The 24,742-nt window shown below is 46.0% G+C and overlaps 1 protein-coding gene and 5 non-coding genes across 6 annotated transcripts in view; 4 read left to right on the forward strand and 2 right to left on the reverse strand.

Annotated features, from left to right (window-relative positions):
• Positions 1–4,427, forward strand: part of OSBP (oxysterol binding protein) — a 41,032-nt gene extending 36,605 nt beyond the window's left edge. The window contains exons 12-14 of the mRNA XM_033207108.1: positions 529–710; positions 1,792–2,012; positions 2,098–4,427. Of these exons, the coding sequence (XP_033062999.1) occupies positions 529–710; positions 1,792–2,012; positions 2,098–2,240 (546 nt within the window). The 3' untranslated portion in view covers positions 2,241–4,427. The remainder of the gene's footprint in view (positions 1–528; positions 711–1,791; positions 2,013–2,097) is intronic.
• An 8,729-nt stretch (positions 4,428–13,156) lies between these two features.
• TRNAF-GAA lies at positions 13,157–13,229 on the forward strand. Its single transcript has one exon. It is a non-coding gene; the product is annotated as a tRNA-Phe (tRNA).
• Positions 13,230–19,738: 6,509 nt separating this feature from the next.
• Positions 19,739–19,811, forward strand: TRNAK-UUU. Its single transcript has one exon. It is a non-coding gene; the product is annotated as a tRNA-Lys (tRNA).
• Positions 19,812–21,320: 1,509 nt separating this feature from the next.
• LOC117081841 lies at positions 21,321–21,381 on the reverse strand. Its single transcript, XR_004436317.1, has one exon. It is a non-coding gene; the product is annotated as a U7 small nuclear RNA (small nuclear RNA).
• A 1,223-nt stretch (positions 21,382–22,604) lies between these two features.
• Positions 22,605–22,677, forward strand: TRNAF-GAA. Its single transcript has one exon. It is a non-coding gene; the product is annotated as a tRNA-Phe (tRNA).
• A 1,333-nt stretch (positions 22,678–24,010) lies between these two features.
• On the reverse strand, positions 24,011–24,083 carry TRNAK-UUU. Its single transcript has one exon. It is a non-coding gene; the product is annotated as a tRNA-Lys (tRNA).
• Between the last annotated feature and the right edge of the window lie 659 nt (positions 24,084–24,742).

Below are 24,742 nucleotides of genomic sequence, written 5' to 3' on the forward strand. Positions count from 1 at the left end.
AAGTTTACCAAAAATCCCCATATGACAAAAAATGGTAATGAAATCCCCAAGTCATGGCTCAGTTATTTCAAGTAGCAGAAAAAAAATACAACAAAATAATTTGAGGCCAGGCATGGTGGCTCATGCCTATAATCCTAACACTTTGGGAGGCAGAAATAAGAGGATTGCTTGAGCCAAGGAGTTCAAGACCTGCCTGGGCAACATAGCAAGACCCTTTCTCTAAAAAAATTAAAGAATTAACCAGATGTGGTGGCACATGCCTGTAGTCCTAGCTAGTCGAGTGGCTGAGGTGAGAGATCACTTGAGCCCTAGAGTTGGAGGCCACAGTGAGCTATGATTGCATCAGTGTACTCCAGCCTGGGCAATAGAGCAAGATCCCATCTCTAATAATAATAATAATTTGGATGACTCCCTGGTGTTTGTTATAACAGGATCTAACCAGTAATTATCCTAGGACTTCCAGTATAGTCAGGTAAGCTAATTCACAATGAATTCTATATAGCCAAGCCCTGTTCTCCACCCTTGCAGGTGACAGGGGAAGTGACAGATCCATCAGGAAAAGTCCACTTTGCCCTTCTGGGGACATGGGATGAGAAAATGGAATGTTTCAAAGTACAGCCAGTCATTGGGGAAAATGGGGGTGATGCTCGACAGAGAGGCCATGAAGCAGAGGATAGCAGGGTCATGCTGTGGAAAAGGAATCCTTTACCGTGAGTATCAGCATGCATGCTGCCCAGATACCACTTTGCCCTTGACTGTGGAGCAATATCGAAGGCATTTCTGCCTGCCCTCTCACTTAATTGTGTGAGGAATTGAGCAAGGGAAATTGAGACCTTTGGAGAGATTAATAGAGGGTTGTCATTGTGTGATTTGACTTGCAGGATATGCTTATTTCAAACCAAACTACATCTGACAAAAAATACTTTGTGCTTTGGTCCTTTGGATTGTGATTCAGAAGGATATTTTTCTACTGTTTAGAGCAAAACTGTTCAAAAGTGGCTAGAGGAGGAAGGTGCCTACCACCTGTTAACAGTTTAGCTTAAAGGCCCATCAGCAGCCAGGTGCGGTGGCTCACACCTGTAATCCCAGCACTTTGGGAGGCCAGGGCAGGTGAATCCCTTGTGATTAGGAGTTCAAGACCAGCCTGGCCAATATGGCGAAACACTGTCTCTACTAAAAATACAGAAATTAGCTACATATGATGGTGCGCACCCATAATCCCAGCTACATGAGGATGACTTGAGCCCAGAAGTTTGAGGTTGCAGTGAGCTGAGATCATGCCACTGCACTGCAGCCTAGGTGACAGAGTGAGACTGTCTAAATAAATAAATAATAAAAAGAGAAAAAAGCCTAGCTGAAAAGAACGATCCCTGAGACAATGTGCAGGACTTTGGAAACAAGATGGAGGTCACTTATTTCCTGTCATCATCTAATACAATCAATTTGTAGTGATAGCCAAGATTATCCCAGAGAGAGGTTAAAAAGAAAACTAAGGAAACAGGAGTGAGGAATTTTCTATGTTTCCTTCTTTCTAGTGAATGTAGATAATTTCAGCTGGGCGCCACACAACACCAGAAGACTGTGGAACTGAGTGATGCCGGGGAGGAGATGGGGAGTGATCTCTCCTTTAGTTAGGGCAACGTGACATGGTCCTGGATCCTTTTCACAGACCCTGTTTTTGTAGAACAGCCTTGGTGATGTGGCCTTGGCAGTGTACTTAGTTGTTGTTGCTCCTTAAATAGGGTCTGGGCTCTGGGATTACCATTTCTTTTTCTTATCTTCTACTTTTAGGAAGAATGCAGAAAACATGTATTACTTCTCAGAGCTTGCTCTGACTCTCAATGCTTGGGAAAGTGGCACTGCCCCCACAGACAGCCGGTTACGACCTGACCAGAGACTGATGGAAAATGGGCGCTGGGATGAAGCAAATGCGGAGAAGCAGCGCCTGGAGGAAAAACAAAGACTTTCCAGAAAGAAGAGAGAAGCAGAAGCTATGAAAGCCACAGAGGATGGTAATGAACTTCCCTTCTACTCTTCTTTCTTGATGCATAGAGAATGCCAGCACTAATTTTTTTCTTTCCTCTCTTTTCCTTTTAGGCACACCATATGATCCCTATAAGGCACTGTGGTTTGAGCGGAAGAAGGACCCTGTTACCAAGGAGTTAACCCATATTTATAGGGGAGAATACTGGGAGTGTAAAGAAAAACAGGACTGGAGCTCATGCCCGGACATTTTCTGAAATGGCAGTAACAAAAAAGAGGAGCATCTAATGGAGAAGAGGACAGAGGATGTGTGGGAAAGCTGGCAGTTGTGACTCTCTTGCCAAGTGCTTTCCTCAAGTTTGTCTCTCTTGACCAATCATTTTTTCCAAATCAATCACCAGAAGGAGACATCAGTGGTGGTGATTGGCTGGTTGCCTTAGCCGATTGAAACTGAAATCGACATATGAGATACTATGTCTGTAAGGGAGAGGTTTAGTGGCTGAAGGTTAGTGTATTCCACATCCACAAAGTCAAGTATTCTGGGCTCTTCTTTCTCCCTCTGCCCCCGTTTAAGATGATGTCACTTACCCTCCCCTTGTAGTATCCTGCTCAGCCAAGATCTGCGTGAGATTATGATTCAGGGGCATTTTGGTGCTGTTCAAAGCAAGAACCGAATTTAGAAGTTCCCTTAAAAAGAAACATGTAAGACTTACCAATGGAGGCATCGTGAATGGTTGCAGTGGAGCTTAGGTATAACATCATCAAATGTGTTCACACGTGGGGTCGGTTTCATGGAGTGTCCACGCGGAGATAACTGCGATATTGGAACACCTGTGAGAGAGATTGTTCTATAGGGCTGGAATATTCAGAGTTACATTCTTGGAAGTTTCTGTTTTTACTTGCATCGAACACCCCTCTGTTGTTCTCCATCATCTTTAGTAGCAACTGGAGACCACTTTGGTGGTTGGTAAGAGGGGTGCATTCTCCTCACAAAGGGGTTTTATGGACTTTCTCTGGCGGAGAACTTCTGAGAACACAGGCAGGATGGGAAAAGACTACTAGTCACTTTTGCTTTCCCAGCCCCCCTCAGTGCCATCCTTCATTGTCTTTCTGGCTTCTCTTCTTTCTCCTGGCACAGTACCATTTTGGGTCTGTGCCCCAGTGTGGAGCAAAACATTGCCTGTCCCATTCTGATATACTTCAGAATTTGAGAGGAGAAGTTAATCTGAAACAAAAGTTTTCACCATCTCTCAAGCCCCAAGGACTGGAGCCACCTCTGGAATAATGTGTTAAATATCTGTATATTATATATATGTAGAGAAAAATCTAATTTTTTGGTTTGATTTTCTTCCCATTAAGAATCTTGTTTTTTGATATCCCTTGTCTCCCTGAGACTCTCTCTCGGACACGTGTTGATGTGGATGGCACTCCTCTGCTCTCCATCTTTTATGGGCAGAGAGATTCAAAACCTGAGTAGGATCATGTCTGGCAGTTACTAAACAGGGACTTTGTCCATGGTTTGTATCATGGGGTGCCTACTGCTGTCTAAACTCTGCTCTCCTAATTAGCTGACTCTTGAAAATGAAATCCTAACCTCTTTCCTGCCTCTTTTCTTTCTCTTTTTAGGAAGAGTATGGGTAGAAAGTCCGGAGGGCAACTTCCAGTTTAATTCTGCTCTGTCTGGCACATGGGCTAAACCCCAAAAGAACTTTCTTCCTAGTATATGGGGCTTAAAGCACTGTCATGTGGGGTGGATCAGATAATTGCTCCTGTGGGGCCCTGGCTTCCTTCTCTGTTTGTTCTGTATTTGTTTTCGTTGTCTTGTTGAGAAATATCCCTGTGCAACCCACCCTTGGTTGAGGATCACAAATTGAGGTGCCTTCCTTGTATGCTTTTTGTTAGTATTTTTTGTTTTGTTCCTTAACTGCTGAGCCTCAGCCAGCGTGGGTCCTGGGGGAAAATATCATTCCAAAGGAAGCCATCCCTGCGAGAAAATTGGTTTTACTGGGTAAATTAGTACTTTTATTCCTTCCCCTATCCCTTCCTTCCTAGTTGTGATAAACATGGGAGAGGAGTGACTTTGACTGCTGGGGAATTTCCTCCTAAGAACCTTATTCCCAAAATAAGCCAGGGGTTATGTCAAGGCTTCTTTCAAGGAGGCTCATAAAAGCAGTGACCTCATCTGGGGCTTTGGATAGAGGGAGAATTCCCCAACTAAATTGGACTTCTCTGCTTTATCCCCTTTCCTTCCTTCACCATCTGCACTACATTTCTGGCTTGATCCCCAATCAGATTCCTGCTAATGGAAGAAGTTTAGAATCTTTCAGGTGGAATAAAGTCACATGAAAACAAAACACAACTATATATATTTTCAGTTTTTTTGCCTTATTGCTTTTTTTCCAAAAAAAAAAAAACTACTAAATTAAATAATTTTTTAAAAGTCATATTGTTTGTCTGATTCACTTCTGCTGCTAGGCAGGAAGTGGTGTTGGGGAGGGGAAGGAGAACTGGTCCAATGGTAATTTGTTCTGCTCGAGAATCTGAGAGCCCAGAAGCCCTGGTCTTTATGAGAAATGGAAAGAAAAGCTGTTCACCACCACTCTGGAGGGCCGTGAGCAGAGGAGTCGTTTTAACAGCCCCTGCTGCTTCAATTGACAGTCAACATCCCACCTTGGTACAGGGGAATAGTTTTTAGTGTTTTTGATATTGGGCCTGCTTCACTTCAAAAAAATAAAAATTTTCCCTATAAATTGAATTTATCTTGTCCATTTAGATTCTCAGATTGTTGGCTGTTTTATGTAGGAATTCAAATTCTGTTTTTTGTTTGAGACAGGGTCTCACTCTGTCGCCCAGGCTGGAGGGCAGTGTCATGACAGCTCACTGTAACATCTGCCTCCTGTGCTCAAGTGATTCTTTCCACCTCAGCTCCCCAAGTAGCTGGGACCACAGGTGCATGCCACCAGAACCAGATAATTTTTGAATTTTTAGTAGAGACAGGGGTTTTGCCATGTTGCCCAGGCTGGTCTTGAATTCCTGAGTTCAAGCAATCCACCAGCCTCTGCCTCCCAAAGTGCTGGGATTACAGGTGTGAGCCACTGCACTTGGCCTCAAATTCTGTTTTTGAAACAAGCAATTGAGTTTTGATTTGAAGACCTTTGAGAAAACTAATGCTAGTGAACATGTTTGTACAAGTTTTCACTGGAAAGTTCAGGTTCAGGGAGCGGATAGGCTCCCTATGGTCCTGGCGGAGGCTCAGATCAGAGCAAGCGCAATTCCTGCCCGTGGGAGGGACCTCACATTTGCTGAGCATCTTCCTACATGTACAGGGTGCTGAAACAGGAACTCTGACCATGCTCTGGCTTACGCATGAATAATTTTAAGAGGAAAATATTGCAATCATTTTGAAGATGAAGGAAACCTAATTTAAATAAATTCACTCATGGTCATGTAGCTGGTCAGTTAGTCACAGTGTTGGAATTCAAAGCTGAGTTGAGTTTGTGACCTCTACAGTCCTGTGCTCTGGAAGAAACTCTGGGTTGGAAGGCAGCTGATAAGCACTTTCCTCCTAGATTGTATCACATAATGCATAAATGCACATTCCCATTTCCAGAAGCTAATTAATGTCAATACCACCATTTCTTTTTTTCCTTTTTTCCTTTTTTTTTTTTTTGAGATGGAGTCTCGCACTGTCACCCAGGCTGGAGTACGGTGGTGTGATCTCAGCTCACTGCAACCTTCACCTCCCGGGTTCAAGTGATTATCCTGCCTCAGCCTCCTGAGTAGCTGGGATTACAGGCACCTGCCACCACGCCCAGCTAATTTTTTGTATTTTTAGTAGAGATGGCATGTCACCATGTTGGCCAGGCTGGTCTCGAACTCCTGACCTTGTGATTCACCCGCCTCAGCCTCCCAAAGTGCTGGGATTACAGGCGTGAGCCACCGTGCCCAGCAGCACCATTTCTTTTAAGGCTGTACATGAAGAAAGGAGCATCCCTGCAATTCAGCCTACAGGCTCCTTGATTGATCAAGGCCCTCATGTCTACAAAGTTGGCTCTGATGTCAGGGGTGATTTTCTAGCCTGGTTCTTAGGAAGGCCACCTAAGTTCAAGTCATTTGCCTGATTCCCATTGGCTGGATTTGATATTAAGTTTCAGCAAAGGTTTTTTTTCTGGCAAGCTAAGGAACCACTGCAGTAGACCCCTGACATTTGTGAGAGCTGCATCCTGCAATCTTGAATACTACCATGGCATACAATGTCCTGCATTAAGGACAATCAAATGTAGCTGAAACATTTAATGATCCCTCATTGAATCCTTTATTATTTTTACTTTTTAAGATGGAGGTCTCACTATATTGCCCGGGCTGGTCTTGAACTCCTGGGCTCAAGCGATCCTCCCACCTTGGCCTCTTGAAGTGCTGGGGTTACAGGTGCGAGCCTCCGTGCCCGACCCCTCACTGAATCCTTTAATGTGACATGATGGACTGGGATGTGGATCTTGAGGGGTCTACCATGCTCAGTCAATTATTCAAAATTATGACTCAGCAAAATGATAAATTATTAAATTTGTCAGGGACCTCTGCATTTGCACAAAAATGTTAAACCTATACATTTCTTGCTCTACTTTCAGCAAGATAATTGAGAACCAACCTACAGTATTGTCCTAAAAGGAGGTATAGAAAATCTTTGCAATTCATTCACTATAGTTGTATATTTTGTGCAACTCTAAGATTGTTATCAAAATTTATAACTTGCTTCTAAAAGTTTATAAAACTCTTAGGGCCAGGCAGAGTGGCTCATAATCAACAGCATTTTGGGAGGCCGAGGTGGGAGGATCACTTGAGATCAGGAATTCCAGACCAGCCTGGCCAACATGGTGAAACCCCATCTCTACTAAAAACACAAAAATTAGCTGGGCGTGGTGGCAGGCACCTGTAATCCCAGCTACTGGGGAGGCTGAGGTGAGAGAAGCACTTGAACCTGTGAGGTGGAGGTTGCAGTGAGCTGAGATCGTGCCATTGCACTCCAGCCTGGGCAACAGAGTGCAAAAGAAGAAAAAAAAAAAACTTTTGCCAGTATCTCTACCATACCCAGTGGGAAGCATCCCAAGTCTTTCATGGCGCTCCCTTCCAAAGCTCATAATTTGTGGTTAAATTCTCCCCATAATTTTTCGTTAAACTCTCCTGCTCACTGATCCCTCAGGGGAAGGAGACAGGGTAGCCAGATGAGGCTTCTTTAAAGGAAAGAAATTGAAGGTCTTGGATCTTCTACAAAGAGTATTGCAGAGGTCACATCTAAGTTTGACCAGGTGACGTTAGAGATTGCTAAAGAATGAGTTGGTCCTGAGATATGGCTAGAGATTTTTAAATTAATTATTAATTCCACATTTACTCCAGCCTGTTATGTGACATACATTGGGGATACAAATAGCAAGAAAGAGCGTAAACAGGCAATTGCAATCCAGTTTTTTTTTTTGTTTTTTTTTTTTTTTTGAGATGGAGTCTCGCTCTGTCGCCCAGGCTGGAGTGCAGTGGCCAAATCTCAGCTCACTGCAAGCTCCGTCTCCTGGGTTTACGCCATTCTCCTGCCTCAGCCTCCCGAGTAGCTGGGACTACAGGCGCCCGCCACCTCACCCGGCTAGTTTTTTGTATTTTTTTAGTAGAGACGGGGTTTCACCATGTTAGCCAGGATGGTCTCGATCTCCTGACCTCGTGATCCGCCCGCCTCGGCCTCCCAAAGTGCTGGGATTACAGGCTTGAGCCACCGCGCCCGGCCTGCAATCCAGTTTTATAAGTGGTGTGAAAGCACCGTAGGGACAACTATTCTCTAGTGAATTAGGAGGGAGGGGATAGAGACATGTCTGAGAAGACTTCTAGAACTAGGAGAATGTATGTGAGCTGAGAGTTGCAGGTTACATAGGGATTAGGAGAAGGGCAACGTCAAAAATGCTGCATGGAGGAAGATGAAATGCAAGGCCAAAGCATTCTGAGTTCAGATGACTGCATGAATAGCTTGCGTTTAGGGTCAAAGAGAGAGCACTGAGATATGCTACCGGAGAAAGGTTAGCCCCAAGTTATGGAAGCCTTTACATACCCTATGGAGAAGCCATGTAGCACCTGCCTGCAATTCTAACATTTTGAGAGGCCAAGGCAGGAGGATCCGTTGAGCCCAGGAGTTCGAGATCAGCCTGGGTAACATGGTGAGCCTCTGGTCTCTGTTTATATTTAAAGCGGGGGAAAAAAGCCTGGGGTTTTTTTCTTTGCTTTTTATTTTATTTATTTATTTGTTTGTTTATTTATTTATTTTGAGATGGAGTCTGGCTCTGTCACTCAGGCTCCCAGGCTGGAGTGCAGTGGCGCGATCTAGGCTTGCTGCAACCTGCCCCTTCCAGGTTCAAGCAATTCTCCTGCCTCAGCCTCCTGAGTAGCTGGGATTACAGGCATGGTAATTTTTTGTATTTTTAGCAGAAACAGGGTTTCACCATGTTAGCCAGGCTGGTCTCGAACTCCTGACCTCAGGTGATCCGCCTGCCTCGGCCTCCCAAAGTGCTGGGAATATAAGCCTGAGCCACCGCATTCAGCCCAAGAGCCTGGGTTTTTGTTTTCAACTAGAGAGCTAGTGAAACATTCTTAAGCAGGGTGGAAAATGATTGGAGAGAGGCTGGGTGTGGTGGGCTCATGCCTGTAATCCCAGCACTTCGGAAGGCTGAGGCGGGTGGATCACCTGAAGTCAGGAGTTTCAGACCACCCTAGCCCACATGGCAAAACCCCATCTCTACTAAAAATATTTAAAAAGTAGCCAGGCATGGTGGCAGGTGCCTGTATTCCCAGATACTCGGGAGGCTGGGGCAAGAGAATCACCTGAACCCTGGAGGCAGAGGTTGCAGGGAGCCGAGATGGTGCCACTGCACTCTAGCGTGGGCTACAGAGCGAGACTCCCTCTCAAAAAAAAAAGAAAAAAGAAAAAAGAAAAAAAAGAAGGTTGGAGAGGATACGAAGATGAGAAATGGAGGGATTCCAGAAAGGATGAAGTAGAGTGAAATCATTTCATGGCTTTCCCATAAATGGAGGGCAAAGGGAAGAAGGAATTCTTATCTTTCTGACTTCGGAAACCTAGATGGAAGACGGTGGTAAGATAAGCAAGTTTAGAAGGAAAATTAGGTTCATTTTTTATTTAGAGACAGGGTTTCACTGGGTTGCCTAGGTTGGAGGGTAGTGGCATGATCATAGCTCACTGCACCCTCCAACTCCTGGGCTCAAGCAGTCCTCCTGCCTCAGCCTCTCTAGTAGCTGATTTTTTATTTTTTGGCTAATTTTTTATTTTTTGTAGAAACAGGGTCTCACCATGTTGCCCAAGACGGTCTCAAACTCCTGGCCTCATGCAATTCTCCCACCTCAACCTTCCAAAGCGCTGGGTTACAGGTGTGAGCCACAGTGCTCAACAGGTTCATTTTTAGACATGCTTGTAGGGCATGCCTGTTCAGAGGTCGAGTAAGCAATTTTTAAAAATGGATCTTAACATGTGATAGTGGCATTATATGAGAACTGAGGAATGAGAGACAGAGAGCCTGCACATAAAATCAACTGGCCAAGTTAAAAACACATATAATACCTTGACACCATCTGCAGCGATTCTAATTCAATTAGGGGCTAGGGCAATTTTAGACACACACACACACACACACATACATATTATAATTGATATATATATATCTATCAAACTGGGATATGTATATATATGTATATATACACACATACACCCTGGGATATGTATATATTATATGTTATTTCTATATTATATATCATAGATCATATTGATTATATCAATATATATTAATAATATATAATATATAATTATATATATATATATGTATCACACTGGGACCAGGCGCAGGGGCTCATGCCTGTAATCCCAGCACTTTGGGAGGCCGAGGAGGGTGGAACACCTGAGGTCAGGATTCAAGACCAGCTTGGCCAGTGTGGTGAAACCCCATCTCTACTCAAAATACAAAAATCAGTCCCGGGCAGGGCACAATGGCTCACACCTGTAATCCTAGCACTTTGGGAGGCCAAGGTGGGCAGATCACGAGATCAGGAGTTCGAAACCAGGCTGGCCAATATGGGGAAATCCTGTCTCTAAAAGTACAAAAATTAGCTGGACGTGGTTGCACCCGCCTGTAGTCCCAGCTACTCGGAAGGCTGAGACAGAAGAATCGCTTGAACCCAGGAGGTGGAGGCTGCAGTGGAACCCAGGAGGTGGAGGCTGCAGTGAGCCGAGATCCTGCCACTTCACTCTAGCCCGGGCGGCAGAGCGAGACTCTGTCTCATGAATGAATGAATGAATGAATGAATAAATAAATAAATAAATAAATAAGCAAGCCAGGTGTGGTGGTGGGCGCCTGTAATCCCAGCTACTCAGGAGTCAGGCAGGAGAATTGCTTGAATCCGGGAGGTGGAGGTTGCAGTGAGCCGAGATAGCGCCACTACACTCCAGCCTGAGCGGCAGAGGGAGACTCTCTCTCAAAAAAAAAAAAAAAAAAAAGAAAGAAAAAAAGAAAAGAAAAGAAAAGGAAAAAGAAAAGAAACGGACTTAAGCATAAACAAGTAAGTGACTCAAGAACATAGGCAAGTAAGTGACCAGAAGAGGACTTAAATCCACTTTTTTTCATTAATGTACCTAGAAACCGAGTTAAGCATAGACAAGTAAGTGACTCAAGAACAGGCAAATAAGTGACCACAAAAGTACTTAAATCCACTATTTGTCATTAATATACCTAGCCTATGGCAAGTCTATACGATGGCATTAATTTTCCATAGCTGCATAACTAATTACTATAAACAGTAGCTTAAAACAACACCTGTTTTATCTGTTCACGGTTTATCCGTTCATCTGTAGATGAGAAGTCCCACATGATGTGACTGGGTTCTCTACTCAGGGTGTCACAAGGCTGAAATCAAGGAGTTGACTAGCTTAAGTTCTCATCTGGAGGCACTGGGGAGAAAACTGCTTCCAAGCTCCTTCATGTTCTTGGCTAACTTAGGTTTCCTGCAGTTGTAGAAATGAAGACCAATTTCCTTGCTGACTGTCAGCTGAGACCCACCCTCAACTTCTAGAGACTGCCCACATGTTTTTGCCACATGGTCCCCTCCATCTTCAAGTCTTGTGTTTTCAGTCTCTGACTCCTTTCTGCAACCAGCTAGAGAAAACCCTCTGCTTTTAAAGGGCTCAAGTGATTGGTCAGGCTCACCCAGATAATCACATATTTTAGAGTCATCTGTACTATATAATATCACCTAATAACAGGTTATAAATTAATATGATGAATTTCATAGTCCCAGGGATTACGCAGGGTTTTGTGGGACTGGGAGGGTGTTTTGTGGGTCATTTTAGAATTTTTCCTAATTCAACTACCAAGGGAAACCAAAAGGGTGAAATTTAAGCTAAACAAATGGTAGGCTCTTGAGTCTGAAAAAACCGTAAAGTCACCTACTTTAGGCGTGACAGCCACAAACATCTCATTTCAGATGTACTCTTTTCTTAATCTCTCTTGAGAATGACAGTTTATACTCATCCTCCATTTTAATCCTATTGTTTATAAATTCTAAACTAAGATTATGTTTTTATTTCAAATTATAATGAGCCCATGCTGGCTCCTTATTTATGAAACAAGTGAATATGAAGCGTTGAATTATTCTAACAGCCTTATGGAGTTTATATAAAATCTTTTTTTTTTTTTCCAACAAGAGTTTTGCTCTTGTTGCCCAGGCTGGAGTGCAATGGTGCAATCTCTGCCCACCGCAACCTCCACCTCCTGGGTTCAAGGGATTCTCCTGCTTCAGCCTCCTGAGTAGCTGGGATTACAGGCATGTGCCACCATGCCCGGTTAGTTCTGTATTTTTAGTAGAGACGGGGTTTCTCCATGTTGGTCAGGCTGGTCTTGAACTCCCAACCTCAGGTGATCTGCCCACCTTGGCCTCTCAAAGTGCTGAGATTACAGGCATGAGACAAGGCGCCCAGCTAAAACATTTTTAAGTGAATAAATGCAAGAGATGAAAATTATGAAATGGGAGGTGGGGGAGGAATAAAATCGGCATATTAGAGATATTATTAAACCACAGCTTACTTCTTAGAGTTGGAGGGAAGCCTGAGTGAATTCTATTTTTTGACTATATATATTTAAAAATGAAAAATGCCAAGATGGTATTACAAAAATTGAGGTATATTTTTAATGCTAGGTTTAGTAAATCAATGCTTTTAACAAATACTGTACAGTGACTGTATGTTTACCTCCTGTGGAGGTAGGATTGAAAGTTTACATTTGAAGTCTTTACAAGTGGCCTTCCTTACCTCTTCTATATATCCTGGATTTCAATCTGAAGATATCTGTAAAAATCACAATGTTCATATATATCTACCTTGCAAAATCTGCCTTTGCACAAGAACAACAAATATATATATATATATATTTTTTTTTTTTTTTTTTTTGAGATGGAGTCTCGCTCTGTCACCCGGGCTGGAGTGCAGTGGCCAGATCTCAGCTCACTGCAAGCTCCGCCTCCCGGGTTTACCGCCATTCTCCTGCCTCAGCCTCCGAGTAGCTGGGACTACAGGCGCCCGCCACCTCGCCCGGCTAGTTTTTTCTATTTTTTAGTAGAGACGGGGTTTCACAGTGTTAGCCAGGATGGTCTCGATCTCCTGACCTCGTGATCCGCCCGTCTCGGCCTCCCAAAGTGCTTGAGCCACCGCGCCCGACCAACAACAAATATATTTTAAAAATTAATTGCAGTATTGTTTTTAATAATGAAACATAGAAAAACGTAAAAAAGCTGATAATTGTCAGTTTGATTACACAGATTACATTATAACCATACAATCCAATACTGGTGAACGTGGATTAAAAAGCACAATAGGTCTACAAAACTGCCATGAAACAAGTCCATAATATATTTTTAAATGAAAAAAGCGAATTGCAGGGAACTTAAAAAAACAAACAAACAAAAAACCCTGAGAAAAGTGATTTATCACTTCTAGTTTGTAAACAAGGGCCTTGCCTTATCACCTTTGTAACATTTGTAAAATGCCTACCTCTAGCTGAATCCATATAATCTGTTACCTTGGAACAAATACTATTTTATTATAATTTTGTAGAAAAAAAGAAAAAGTTCTTTTAATACAGCCGAAATAGCTCAGTTGGGAGAGCGTTAGACTGAAGATCTAAAGGTCCCTGGTTCGATCCCGGGTTTCGGCAGGGCTTCCGTTTTAGGCGTTAGTCATCACTACATGTGATTTCTGCACAGTCAACAGGTCACTACATGTGATTTCCGCACAGTCAACAGGGTCAACACCCTGTGGGATTCTCACTTGGGCTGGAGCAGTTAAGGGAAGACTGACTCATCGGCATTTTCCTCTGGGAGGGAGGATACTGGGGACATATGTCCTGCCTGTTAAACTGCCCAGTACGAAGTTTCTGCCCTGACTTGGGGCCTGGTTTGAGACGAGCTCTCCCGGAGCACTGCGCACAGCTCACTTTCTTGAGCAACCCTGGACCCCGCATCCCGCTCCTCTTCTTTTGGGTTATAGGCAGCCGTGGGCGCTGCAACCTTTCTCTCAGTGTCAGAGGGGTGGGAGCTCTCGGCCTGCGCCGCCTCCGTCGCCTGCTTGGTCGCGGGCTCGCCGGGAATGGTAACAGCCCGGCCCCCTCTCGGCCAAAGAAGTTCTCGAAAGCGTTAGGCGCACGGGCTTCCTTCAGCTGTTTAACCACGAGGGCCGGGGCCGGGTGCAGTGGCTCATGCCTGTAATCCCAACACTTTGGGAAGCCGAGATGGACGGATTACTTGAGGTCAGGAGTTCGAGACCAGCCTGGCCAACACGGTGAAACTCCGTCTTTAAAAAAGAAAACAAAAACAATAGCAATGATCCTAGAACAGCTCTTGGGTGGGGTGGGAGACAGGGATTGGAAGCCCTTTCTGGTTTAAATCTACACTAGGGTTAGGAGACCAAATACAGGACGTCCAATTAATTTCTCTCCTTTCTTTCTTTCTTGACGGAGTCTTGCTCCCTGGAATGCAGTGTCGGGATCTCAGCTCATTGTAACCTCCGCTTCCGGTTCAAGTGATTATCCTGCCTCAGCCACCCCGAGTAGCTGGGATTACAGGTGCCTGCCGCTACGCCCGGCTAATTTTTGTATTTTTAGTAGAGACAGGGTTTCACCATGTTGGCCAGGCTGGTCCCGAACTCCTGACCTCAGGTCATCCGCCCGCCTCAGCCTCTCAAAGTGTTGGGATTACAGGCGCGAGCCACTGAACCTGGCCAAAATTTGAATTTCAGAGAAACAACAAATACTTTTGAGTGTAAACATGTCCCAAATATTGCATGGAACATACAAAGTATATACTTGTTTCTGTGAAACTGGATTTAACAGGACGTCCTGTGTTTTTACGTGCCAAATTGCAAGTCACTTGTACATCATATCCTCGCACCCCTCTGAGCTCTATGCACCACCCTCTCCGCCCCAGCAAAGATATCCAGACACTGTACGCAGGAAGAACTGGATTTCAGAGGACACCGTTGGATCTTCAACACCTGGCAGTTTACAAAATGGGTTTGTATCCATTGGCTAATTTGTTATCAACACTAATAGAGAAGCTCCTGGCAGAGATCACTGGGAAACACCCCAGGAATCGGCCATCCCATCTGTCTCTAGGCTTCCAGAGTTGTCCACCCTGGTCCGGCATGGAGGTGGATGTCAGTGGAACTCGGAGGATCTGGATTGAATTCCGGTAGAAAGCCTCATTAAGATGATGAACCACGCCGGGCGCGGTAAACCCAGCACTTTGGGAGGCTGAGACGGGCGGATCACGAGGTCAGGAGATCGAGACCATCCTGGCGAACACGGTGAAACCCCGTCTCTACTAAAAATACAAAAACTAGCCGGGCGAGGCGGCGGGCGCCTGTAGTCCCAGCTACTCGGGAGGCTGAGGCAGGAGAATGGCAAACCCGGGAGGCGGAGCTTGCAGTGAGCTGAGATCTGGCCACTGCACTCCAGCCCGGGCGACAGAGCGAGACTCCGCCTCAAAAAAAAAAAAAAAAAAAAGATGATGAACCACACCTGGGCACAGTGTCGCACTCCTGTATTCCCAGCACTTTGGGAGGCTGAGGTGGGCGGATCACCTGAGGTCGGGAGTTCAAGACCAGCCTGACCAACATGGAGAAACCCCGTCTCTACTAAATATACAAAATTAACCAGGCGCGGTGGCGCATGCTGGTCATCCCACCGACTCAGGAGGCTGAGGTAGGAGAATTGCTTGGACCCAGGAGGCAGAGGTTGCCGTGAGCCAAGATTGCGCCATTGCACTCCAGCCTGGGCAACAAGAGCGAAACTCCGTCTAAAAAAAAAAAAAAAAAGCAGATGAGCCATTGAGCCACTCCACTTAAGGCAAGGCAATGGAATAATACACTTAGGGGGTGCCTTCTTTTTAGCAAGGCTGGACCATGGAGAGAGAGAGGAAGGAGATCCATGTGTCACATTCTAAGAACTCACAGTGTGGTAAAAGGCAAAATGAAACCAGCCATATGGTTTTTAGGCCTATTTATACCCCGTCCCCTTTCTGTTAATGTTTGCCAATATGCTATCTGATATGGGGCTTCACCCCCAAAATCGTTGAGTTCTTGGGTGGAAAGATGTATTTTGATGAGGGGCTCTTGAAAATTCAATGATGGGCCGGGCGCGGTGGCTCAAGCCTGTAATCCCAGCACTTTGGGAGGCCGAGACGGGCGGATCACGAGGTCAGGAGATCGAAACCATCCTGGCTAACACGGTGAAACCCTGTCTCTACTAAAAAATACAAAAAAACTAGCCGGGCGAGGTGGCGGGCGCCTGTAGTCCCAGCTACTCCGGAGGCTGAGGCAGGAGAATAGCGTGAACCCGGGAGGCGGAGCTTGCAGTGAGCTGAAATCCGGCCACTGCACTCCAGCCTGGGCGACAGAGCAAGACTCCGTCTCAAAAAAAAAAAAAAAAAAAAAAAAAATTTCAATGATGATCAATAAGAAGAAACCCCAAGTGATCATCTATTAGACTAGAGAATTAAACTTTTCATGAGGTTTGGTCGAACACCATTCTAGATGTTACTAGGAAGGTGTTTTCGGTTTGTTTGTTTGTTTCTTTTGAGACAGGTTCTTGTTCTGTTGCTCAGGGGTGGGGGTGCAGTGGTGCCATCACAGTTCACTGCAGCCTCGACCTCCTGGGCCTCAAGTCATTCTTTGGCCTCAGCCTCTCGAGTAGCTGGGACTACAGGTACGCACCATCACGTCCAGTTAATTTTTTGTATTTTTGGTATTGAGACGAGGTTTTGCCATGTTGCCCAGGCTGGTCTCGAACTCGGGAGCTCAAGTGATACACCTGCCCTCGGCATTCCAAAGTGCTGAGACTACAGGTATGAGTCACAGCCCCTGGCAATGAAGGTGTTTTTTAAATGTGATTAACATTTAAATCAGTAGACTCCAGGTAAAGAAGATTACCCTTGGTAATGTGCCTTGTTAAATCAGCTGAAGCCTTTAAAGAACAAAGACTGGAGTTTTTGAAGAAGAAGGAATTCTCCTAAAAACTTGGCTATAGGCTGGGCACGGTGGTTCATGCCTGTAATCCCAGCATTTTGGGAGGCCAAGGCAGGCTGATCACCTGAGGTCAGGAGTTCGAGACCAGCCTGGCCAACATGGTGAAATCCCATCTCTACTAAAAATACAAAAATTAGCCCGGCATGGTGACGCATGCCTGTAATCCTAGCTACTTGGGAGGCTGAGGCAGAATAATCGCTTGAACCTGAGAGGTGGAGGTTACAGTGAGCCGAGATTATGCCACTGCACTCCAGCCTGGGCAACAGAGCAAGATTCCATGTCAAACAGAAACAAACAAAAAAAACTCTGGTATAGAAAACCTGCTTTCCTGAGTGTCCAGCTTACTGCCCTGCTGAATTTATTTATTTATTTACTTTTTGTGAGAGGGAGTCCTGCTCTGTCACCCAGGCTGGAGTGCAGTGGTGTGATCTGGGCTTACTGCAACCTCTGCCTCCTGGGTTCCAGAGATTCTCCTGCCTCAGCCTCCCAAGTAGCTGGGACTACAAGTGTGTGCCACCATGCCCAGCTAATTTTTGTATTTTTAGTAGAGACGGGGTTTTACCATTTTGGCCGGGCTGGTCTGGAAATCCTGACCTCAGGTCATCCACTCGCCTCCGTCTCCCAAAGTGTGGGGATTACAGGCACGAGCCACCGCACCTGGCCTGCCCTGCTGAATTTAAACTCAAGATGGCAACCTTAACTCTTATCTAAATTTTCAAACCGTTAGTCTGCCCTACAGGTTTTGGGTTTGCTGACCCCCACAATGTGTGAACCAAGCTCTTAAAATAATCTGTCTCTACCTCTGTTTCTATCTGTCTCTGTCCTATTGGTTCCATTTATTTGGAGAACCTGACAACATGCTTTAAAGTGTTATTTACACACCCGTAAGAGTGAAGAATGAGATTGTTACTATTGCTCTGAGCAAAAGCCAACCGCCTTGGGACCAAAAGTGGGAGGCATATTCCTAGGAAATGTTGGGCCTAGCCTTTGCCCTAAAAAGGCAAGCCCTGTCTGGTTTTCAGCCTGAATCCTGGTGAGAAGTATTTGGAATTCAAGCTCAGAGAAGAAGACTCGGTATCTCTGGCTGAATCACATTTCCTGCATGTCTGCACACTCCTACTCACCTTTCAAGGCACAGTTCTAATGCCTTTTCCACCCCTGCAAGGTGCTACTCTGCCTTCCTTCTAGTCATTCCTCTGGGTTACCAAAGGTCTTGTATATTTCTCTATTAAAGCATTGATTAAAGGCCATCTCGGCTCACTGCAACCTCCATTTCCCGGGTTCAAGTGATTCTCCTGCCTCAGCCTCCCGAGTAGCTGGGACTACAGGCGGGCGCCACTGCACTCTGCTAATTTTTGTATTTTTTGATAAAGACCAGGTTTCACCATGTTGGCCAGGCTAATCTCAAACTCCTGACCTCAAGTGATTGGCCCGCCTCGGCCTCCAAAGCGCTGGGATTACAGGCATGAACCACTGCTTTGGCCAAGCTGCATTCTCAAAGGTGTAAAAGGTAGCAGTATATACCACCCCAAAATATGCCACTCCGGCCTAAAGATTATTTTGCGCTAAAGGCAATTGGTAAGAAGCTGATTGAAATAAAGCTCCGTAGCCTCCCCCTATCTGCCTAAAAGCAGGATATACATTTACAAAGGCGTTCTTCCTCCCTTCTCTACCAGGAAGGACAAAGGTTGATAACCTAAGATAACTTTAGACCCTTAACAGCTTGGACACGGGACCAGCGGAGTATATTTAACAAGCTTTAGGAACCTGCATTTATCTACCTAAAATTAATTTCCCACATATTTGCTTTCCCACAGTTTGCTGTCCCTAGAGGCCCGAGGTCCTTTTCTTTTTTCTTTTCTTTTTTTCTTTGAGACAGAGTCTCGCTCTGTCTCAAAGCGTGCAGGCTGGAGTGCAGTGGCACAATCTGCCTCCCAGGTTCAAGCGATTCTCTTTCCTCAGCCTCCTGCGTAGCTGGGATTACAAGCGCGCGCCACCACGCCCGGCTAATTTTTGTATTTTTAGTAGAGACGGGGTTGCACCACATGTTGGTCAGGCTGGTCTCGAACTCCTGACCTCAGGTCATCCGCCCGCCTCGGCCTCCCAAAGTGCTGGGATTACAGGTGTGAGCCACGGCGCCCGCCCTTTAAGGTCCTTTTCCTTTGTGTTGTCACTTCTCCAAAAACGTATTGTTCTTTGTTGACGATGCTGTATAAAATGGAGTTCTCAGCCACACCTTTGCAATTACTCATTTCCTGGGTATGTCCCACACATTAATACACTTCTGTTTTGTTTTTGTCTTCATTCTGTCTGTTGTTACAGGAGTCCGGCTGAGAACTCAAACTGGTAGAGGGAAGATTATTTTTCCTTCTCTACAGGTGCTTGGAGTCAACGAGGGGAAAGGAGTTCAAAGGAAGGTGACATTTCAGTTAGCGATGGGACAGCACGTGCGAGGCCTAGAGGACTGAAAGTTCTTGATGTCTGTCGGCAGAAAATAGCTGCGTGTAGAGGGAAGAAGTGGGAGGGGCGGGCCGGCTCGCGAGCTGCGACAGAGCTGCGCGTGCGTCGAGGCCGGGGCCGTGGGGGCGGGGTGAGCCCGGAGCGCGTTCACCAGATCGCCGGAGGGCTGTGGCTACCACCCGTCATCTCTTTTCAGCTAATCTGCTTCGCGCTACATTTTGGAGGTGGGCACCTGGGATGGGGGCAAGGAATCACGAAGTGGCGTCTTCTCGGAAGGGGCAGCCCGATGTCGTTAAGCACTGAACTGTGGTCTCTGATCAGATGCGCTTTGGGTTCAGGGCTAAGACACGCGTAGGCGGTGCAGACAGTTCAATTCGTGGGCGGCTTTTTCTCTCCCCTGCTCGGTTTTGCAGAACTGAGGGTTCGCGTTTGCCGAGCAGTCTCTAAATATAAGGAGAGCGTGCTTTATTTAACAAATCTGTGTTCAGCTGCCAAAGAACAAGCTAATCACCCTTCGTCCCCACGCCCGACTTCGCCTCCTTCCAGTCCTCGCAGGATTTCTGCATCGGAATTGGATTGGATCACACACAAAAGAACCCAGTAACTCGTTCATCGTCGTGCCCATTAGTTCGCGGCATAATGATAACACAGTCTTCATTAATGGAAGCACTGTCTTTCTCGCGAGCCCGGATAGCTCAGTCGGTAGAGCATCAGACTTTTAATCTGAGGGTCCAGGGTTCAAGTCCCTGTTCGGGCGGCCTTCGTTTTTCTTCATTAAAAAGAATGAGAACCAATTTTAGGGTCTTTTGTTTGTTAACCCACTGCAAAAGAAGGCAATGAAGTCCTGAATTGTGTGAACTGCGACCCCAATCGCTTATAGGATGGTAAACCTGGGGCCACTATGGGGATAGGCCTTTGTGCAGAGGTGTACAGGAAACTTCCAGTCCATCGCTTTGGGGGCTGAAATAGGCAGATTATTCTGTAGCCAGCCGCCGAGCTGCTGTATCCCAACAGCGGATATATCAAGGACCGCCCCCTCCCCCCCCCCCCCCCCCCCGCCCCGCCAGTGACAGCCTCTCTTCGCTCCCCTGTGACGGCTCCTGCTGACCTTCCCTCTTGGGTTCTCTCTGATTGGGTGCCTGAGGAATATGGTTGGGATCCTGCACCTTTCCAGCCCTCCTTACTACCTTAGGAAAGAGTTTTATGTACCATAAAAAGGAAGAGATGATCTAGAAACTGAAGCCCCAGACAGAGCCATTCCTCTCGTTAAAACAGGTCAAATCCACCCCCGACTCCCCTCTCAAAAATGTGATCTGAACACAGGAAGAAGTTGAGGTGGAGACAGCAGCTTCTGGTGGGAGAAAGAGGGTGCATATTAAGAGACAGTGTATTCAAGGGACTGAAATGGGAAAAATGAAACGTTACTTCTCCCCTACTACAAATTATAAAGGGAAACAGGTAATCCCAGCACTTTGGGAGACCGAGGCGGGCGAATCACAAGGTCAGGAGTTCGAGACCAGCCTGGTCAATATGGTGACGCTCCGTCTGCAGTAAAAATACAAAAAAATTAGCTGGGTGTGGTAGCCGGCGCCTGTAACCCCAGCTACTCGGAAGGCTGAGGCAGGATAATCACTTGAACACGGGAGGCGGAGGTTGCAGTGAGCCGAGATCATGCCACTGTACTCCAGCCGGGCGACAGTGCGAGACTCTGTTTCAAAAAAAAAAAAAAAAAAAAAAAGGTGGGGTGTGGGAGAAACACCCGGCTCCTGCAGAGGTTTTTGGAATGTAAGGTAATCAAGGTGAGTTAATTTTCCCTGTGAGGTGAAAGGACCGGTTGCATCCCTTGCTTGGCTAATAATGGAGCCTTCCTGGCTTCAGCCAGGCAACAGAAGAAAGTCGGTCTTGATCTCCTCATTGACAGGATGGGGATGTGGGCTGAACGTGTAAGGGGCTGCCCTCTTAGCTGGTGGACTATGGTGCCCAGTGAGTCCTCATTAGTGGAGAAAGGCCAGGATGGAGACAGCACCCTATTGTGAGGCAGCGCCTTCACCCTGCCCACAGGAATGCTCTACTGTGGTGCACACAGATCCCAGCATTACCTCCCCCTTCTCTAGAGCTCAGCTTCCCCTGCAGAAAGGGAATAATAATAGCTTCCATCTCATAAGCTTGTGATAATTAAATGGGATAACAATGCATGTACTGTGCTTAATAGCCTACAAGCAAGCATTCAAAACACGGTAGCCATTATTATAATTATTGTTTTTATTTTATTTTCCTCTGAAAACCAGAAAACCTGCTAAACAAATTCTAAAAGAGCTTTAACACTGTTACCATAATTCTTAAAGGGTTTTCTATCTAGGGATGAAACAACAGATACATATTGTAACAGGAGAGGAACCATTACAAAGAAATGTGTGCCCAATATGCCCATATTCAGGTGACTTGAGTTGATTGGTATGTGCTGGAGGGACAGCGATCCTCGCTGCTCGTAGGAAGAGTGGGCTGGGTGGGCGAGGCGAGTTTCTTTATTGCGGAAAGTTAATCACGGGGGTCAGAAGGCATTCCAGGGAGAGAAACAGGTAAGTTTCTCGAATTTTTCTCCTTCTTCCTGAGGGAGTCCCTTCGAAAGCGATCAGTTCCACTTTTGGCTGTCTTGAAAAGAGGAATCTCTTTACTCCAACAAATTTCTGAATGAGCAAGAACGGACCAGGCTGGGGCGTGAGGACAAGGGTGGAGAGCTCTGGGCTCCCCCAGTCTTTCCTCCTTTCCCTCCTCCAGTTCATTCCTTCTCCAGCCATGGTGTTCCTCCTTTGATGCTTTGGAGCCTCCCAAATAGTTCTGGGTGATTGGTGGCACATTAGTAACTCATTTAAAAATTTGTATATTATATCAATTAAAGGCAGGCGTGGGGGAGGACGGGATAGAATGCAACGCTGTAGATTCCTGCTGGACACACAGTAGGTTCTTAGAAAGCGGCGGTTCTTAACTCTTATTAGGGCTCTGGGAAGAGAGAAAGCATGAGAAAGACAATACAATGTGGCCTAGAAAAAGGTAGAACGCGAAAGTTTCCTCACATGAAAGGAATTAATTTTCTCACTGATTGTTCTTAAAACCTCAGGGCTAAAAATAATACAGTTTGGAAGGTGAAATGAAGAACTAAAAGGCTGGAAGTGGGAGGAAACAGGATTTTTTTTGTTTGTTTTTGAGACGGAGTGTCGCTCTTGTCGCCCAGGCTGGAGTGCAATGGCGCCATCCTGGCTCACAGCAACCTCCGCCTCTCTGGTTCAAGCGATGCTCCTGCCTCAGCCTCCTGAGTAGCTGGGATTACAGGCTCGTGCGACCACGCCCGGCTAATTTTTTTTGCATTTTTAGTAGCGACAGGGTTTCACCATGTTGGCCAGTCTGGTCTCGAACTTCTGAGTTCAGGTGATCCACCCACTTCAACCTCCCAAAGCGCCGGCATTACAGACATGAGCCACTGCGCCCGGTTTCATCTTCTTTTTTTTTCCTTTTAAATTTCCTTGACAGGGCGGGATGTTCTCATGTCTTTGCCGAAATAGCTCAGTTGGGAGAGCGTTAGACTGAAGATCTAAAGGTCCCTGGTTCGATCCCGGGTTTCGGCAGAGCTTTTTGTTGGCTTAACCGCTTTGAACACACAGGGTTATAGTCCACTTCTTAGCCTCTCTGGAGGCTCGCATCCCTCCCCAGTCCCCGTGCACGTTTACCCTACGCCATACACAACCAGAGACAGCTGTTCTCCTTGTCTCCTAAGCGGGCACCAACTAATGAGACGATAGTATTTAGTAAGGTATAAGGATGCAAAGAATCAGCTTCTCAAGAAATCAGAAGTCAAAAGTCATTATGAGGATGCATAATGAGCTTAAGCCTCTCAAAGGAATCAGAAGTCGTAGAGCGATTTCTTCCCAATTCCGTAATCGCCCTATTTATATTGTTGGATGTTAAATGGCAATACGTGGCACAAGATTTTTTATTGAGGTGGCCAACACTCTTGTTCCACAGGAGGAAGGTCTTGGGTTTGATCACCAGTGTAGTCAGCTCTCTGGGGCTGCACGTTTTTTTAATCTACTACAGACATGAGGGCAGTGTCCAAAAGCAAAAGCATTAGTCTTTACCGCAAGAGACACAAGTCAGGGACCCACCGGAGCATGAAGAATCTGGTGAAGGACTTTGTCGAGTTGGAGATATAGGAATCTTGTGTCTTCACTTGTGTTCATTTGAAATATTTCTTTTCTTTTCTTTCTTTTTTTTTTTTGAGACGGAGTCTCGCTCTGTGGCCCCGGGCTGGAGTGCAGTGGCCGGATCTCAGCTCACTGCAAGCTCCGCTTCTCGGGTTCCCGCCATTCTCCTGCCTCAGCCTCCCGAGTAGCTGGGACTACAGGCGCCCGCCACCTCGCCCGGCTAGTTTTTTGTATGTTTTAGTAGAGACGGGGGTTTCACCATGTTAGCCAGGATGGTCTCGATCTCCTGACCTCGTGATCCGCCCGTCTCGGCCTCCCAAAGTGCTGGGATTACAGGCTTGAGCCACCGCGCCCGGCCTGAAATATTTCTTGAATCTCAGTTTCCTCATCGCACTTTCAACAAAAAGTGCCTGAAAACATTCCTCGGTGCCAAAAACTGCACAATTCTTGCCAAGAATATTACTATTGTGACTCTGACGACAAGTGTGTTTATTGATCTGTTTTGAATATAAAATAAACGCAATTTAAAAGAAAAAATATCCTAAGACAAAGCAACGTATAAAGGTTGGAAAAGAAAAGCCTGAGGCTGGAAGAGAAAGTTTCTTGGCACTTTCCACATGTTTCACTTTTTCCGGCAAAAACCCACTAGCAAGTTTTAGTTTCCCTCAAGGAGGGGGCAACCCAAACGAGTTTTGCATAACGTTCCTTTTGCTCAACCTCGCCCAAATCCATTTAGGTTGGAAACCAAAATAGCATCCGCCCGAACAGGGACTTGAACCCTGGACCCTCAGATTAAAAGTCTGATGCTCTACCGACTGAGCTATCCGGGCCCCTGAAGAAACGCGCTTGCCTAATTTATCCACGGGAAAATAGGCCACGTAGCCGCATTCTTTCCGCGATTACAATTCTGAGTCTTTTTGCTGATTTCTTGAGAGGTGAACCTGCAAAATTGACATTGAGCAGGGGTTCAGCAAAATCGAGTCTTCATTTCTCCTTTTCTCCCATCACAGACAATAAGACCCAAAGAGTAAACCGCCTGCCTGACCTGCCTCGCGCCCTAAGGGGAATTTCCCACGAGGAATCCCCCCAGATTTAAGACATTTGAGCGGGCCTCCGGGTAAACAGCGGGATTTCTAATTCCAGTTTTGTCTTTGAGGAGTCAGTCCTAGAGCTTCTTGTGGGAGAAGCAGTGATGAAAAATTAGGTTTCCAAGAATCGATTAGACATTTATTGAGTGCATACCGCACTCTCGGAACTAAGCAAGTACTGGGGCCGCAAAGACCAAGTCTCGGCCCTCAGTGGAACTGGAAGACGCGCAAAACAGAAGCCCCCAGTCACGCGCTTTGGTGGTGGGAGGCCAGCCTTTTCGGACACCGGAGGACTTGGTCGGCACCCGAAGTAAAAGCCAAGTTTTCCAGGGGGTGATCATGCCTGAACCGAGCTGTGGATAGCTACTGGGCACCTGAAGACTTGGAAAAAGAATTTCTAG

Source organism: Trachypithecus francoisi, unplaced genomic scaffold (assembly GCF_009764315.1).
Source record: "Trachypithecus francoisi isolate TF-2019V2 unplaced genomic scaffold, Tfra_2.0 Lachesis_group8, whole genome shotgun sequence".
Classification (NCBI taxonomy): Eukaryota; Metazoa; Chordata; class Mammalia; order Primates; family Cercopithecidae; genus Trachypithecus; species Trachypithecus francoisi.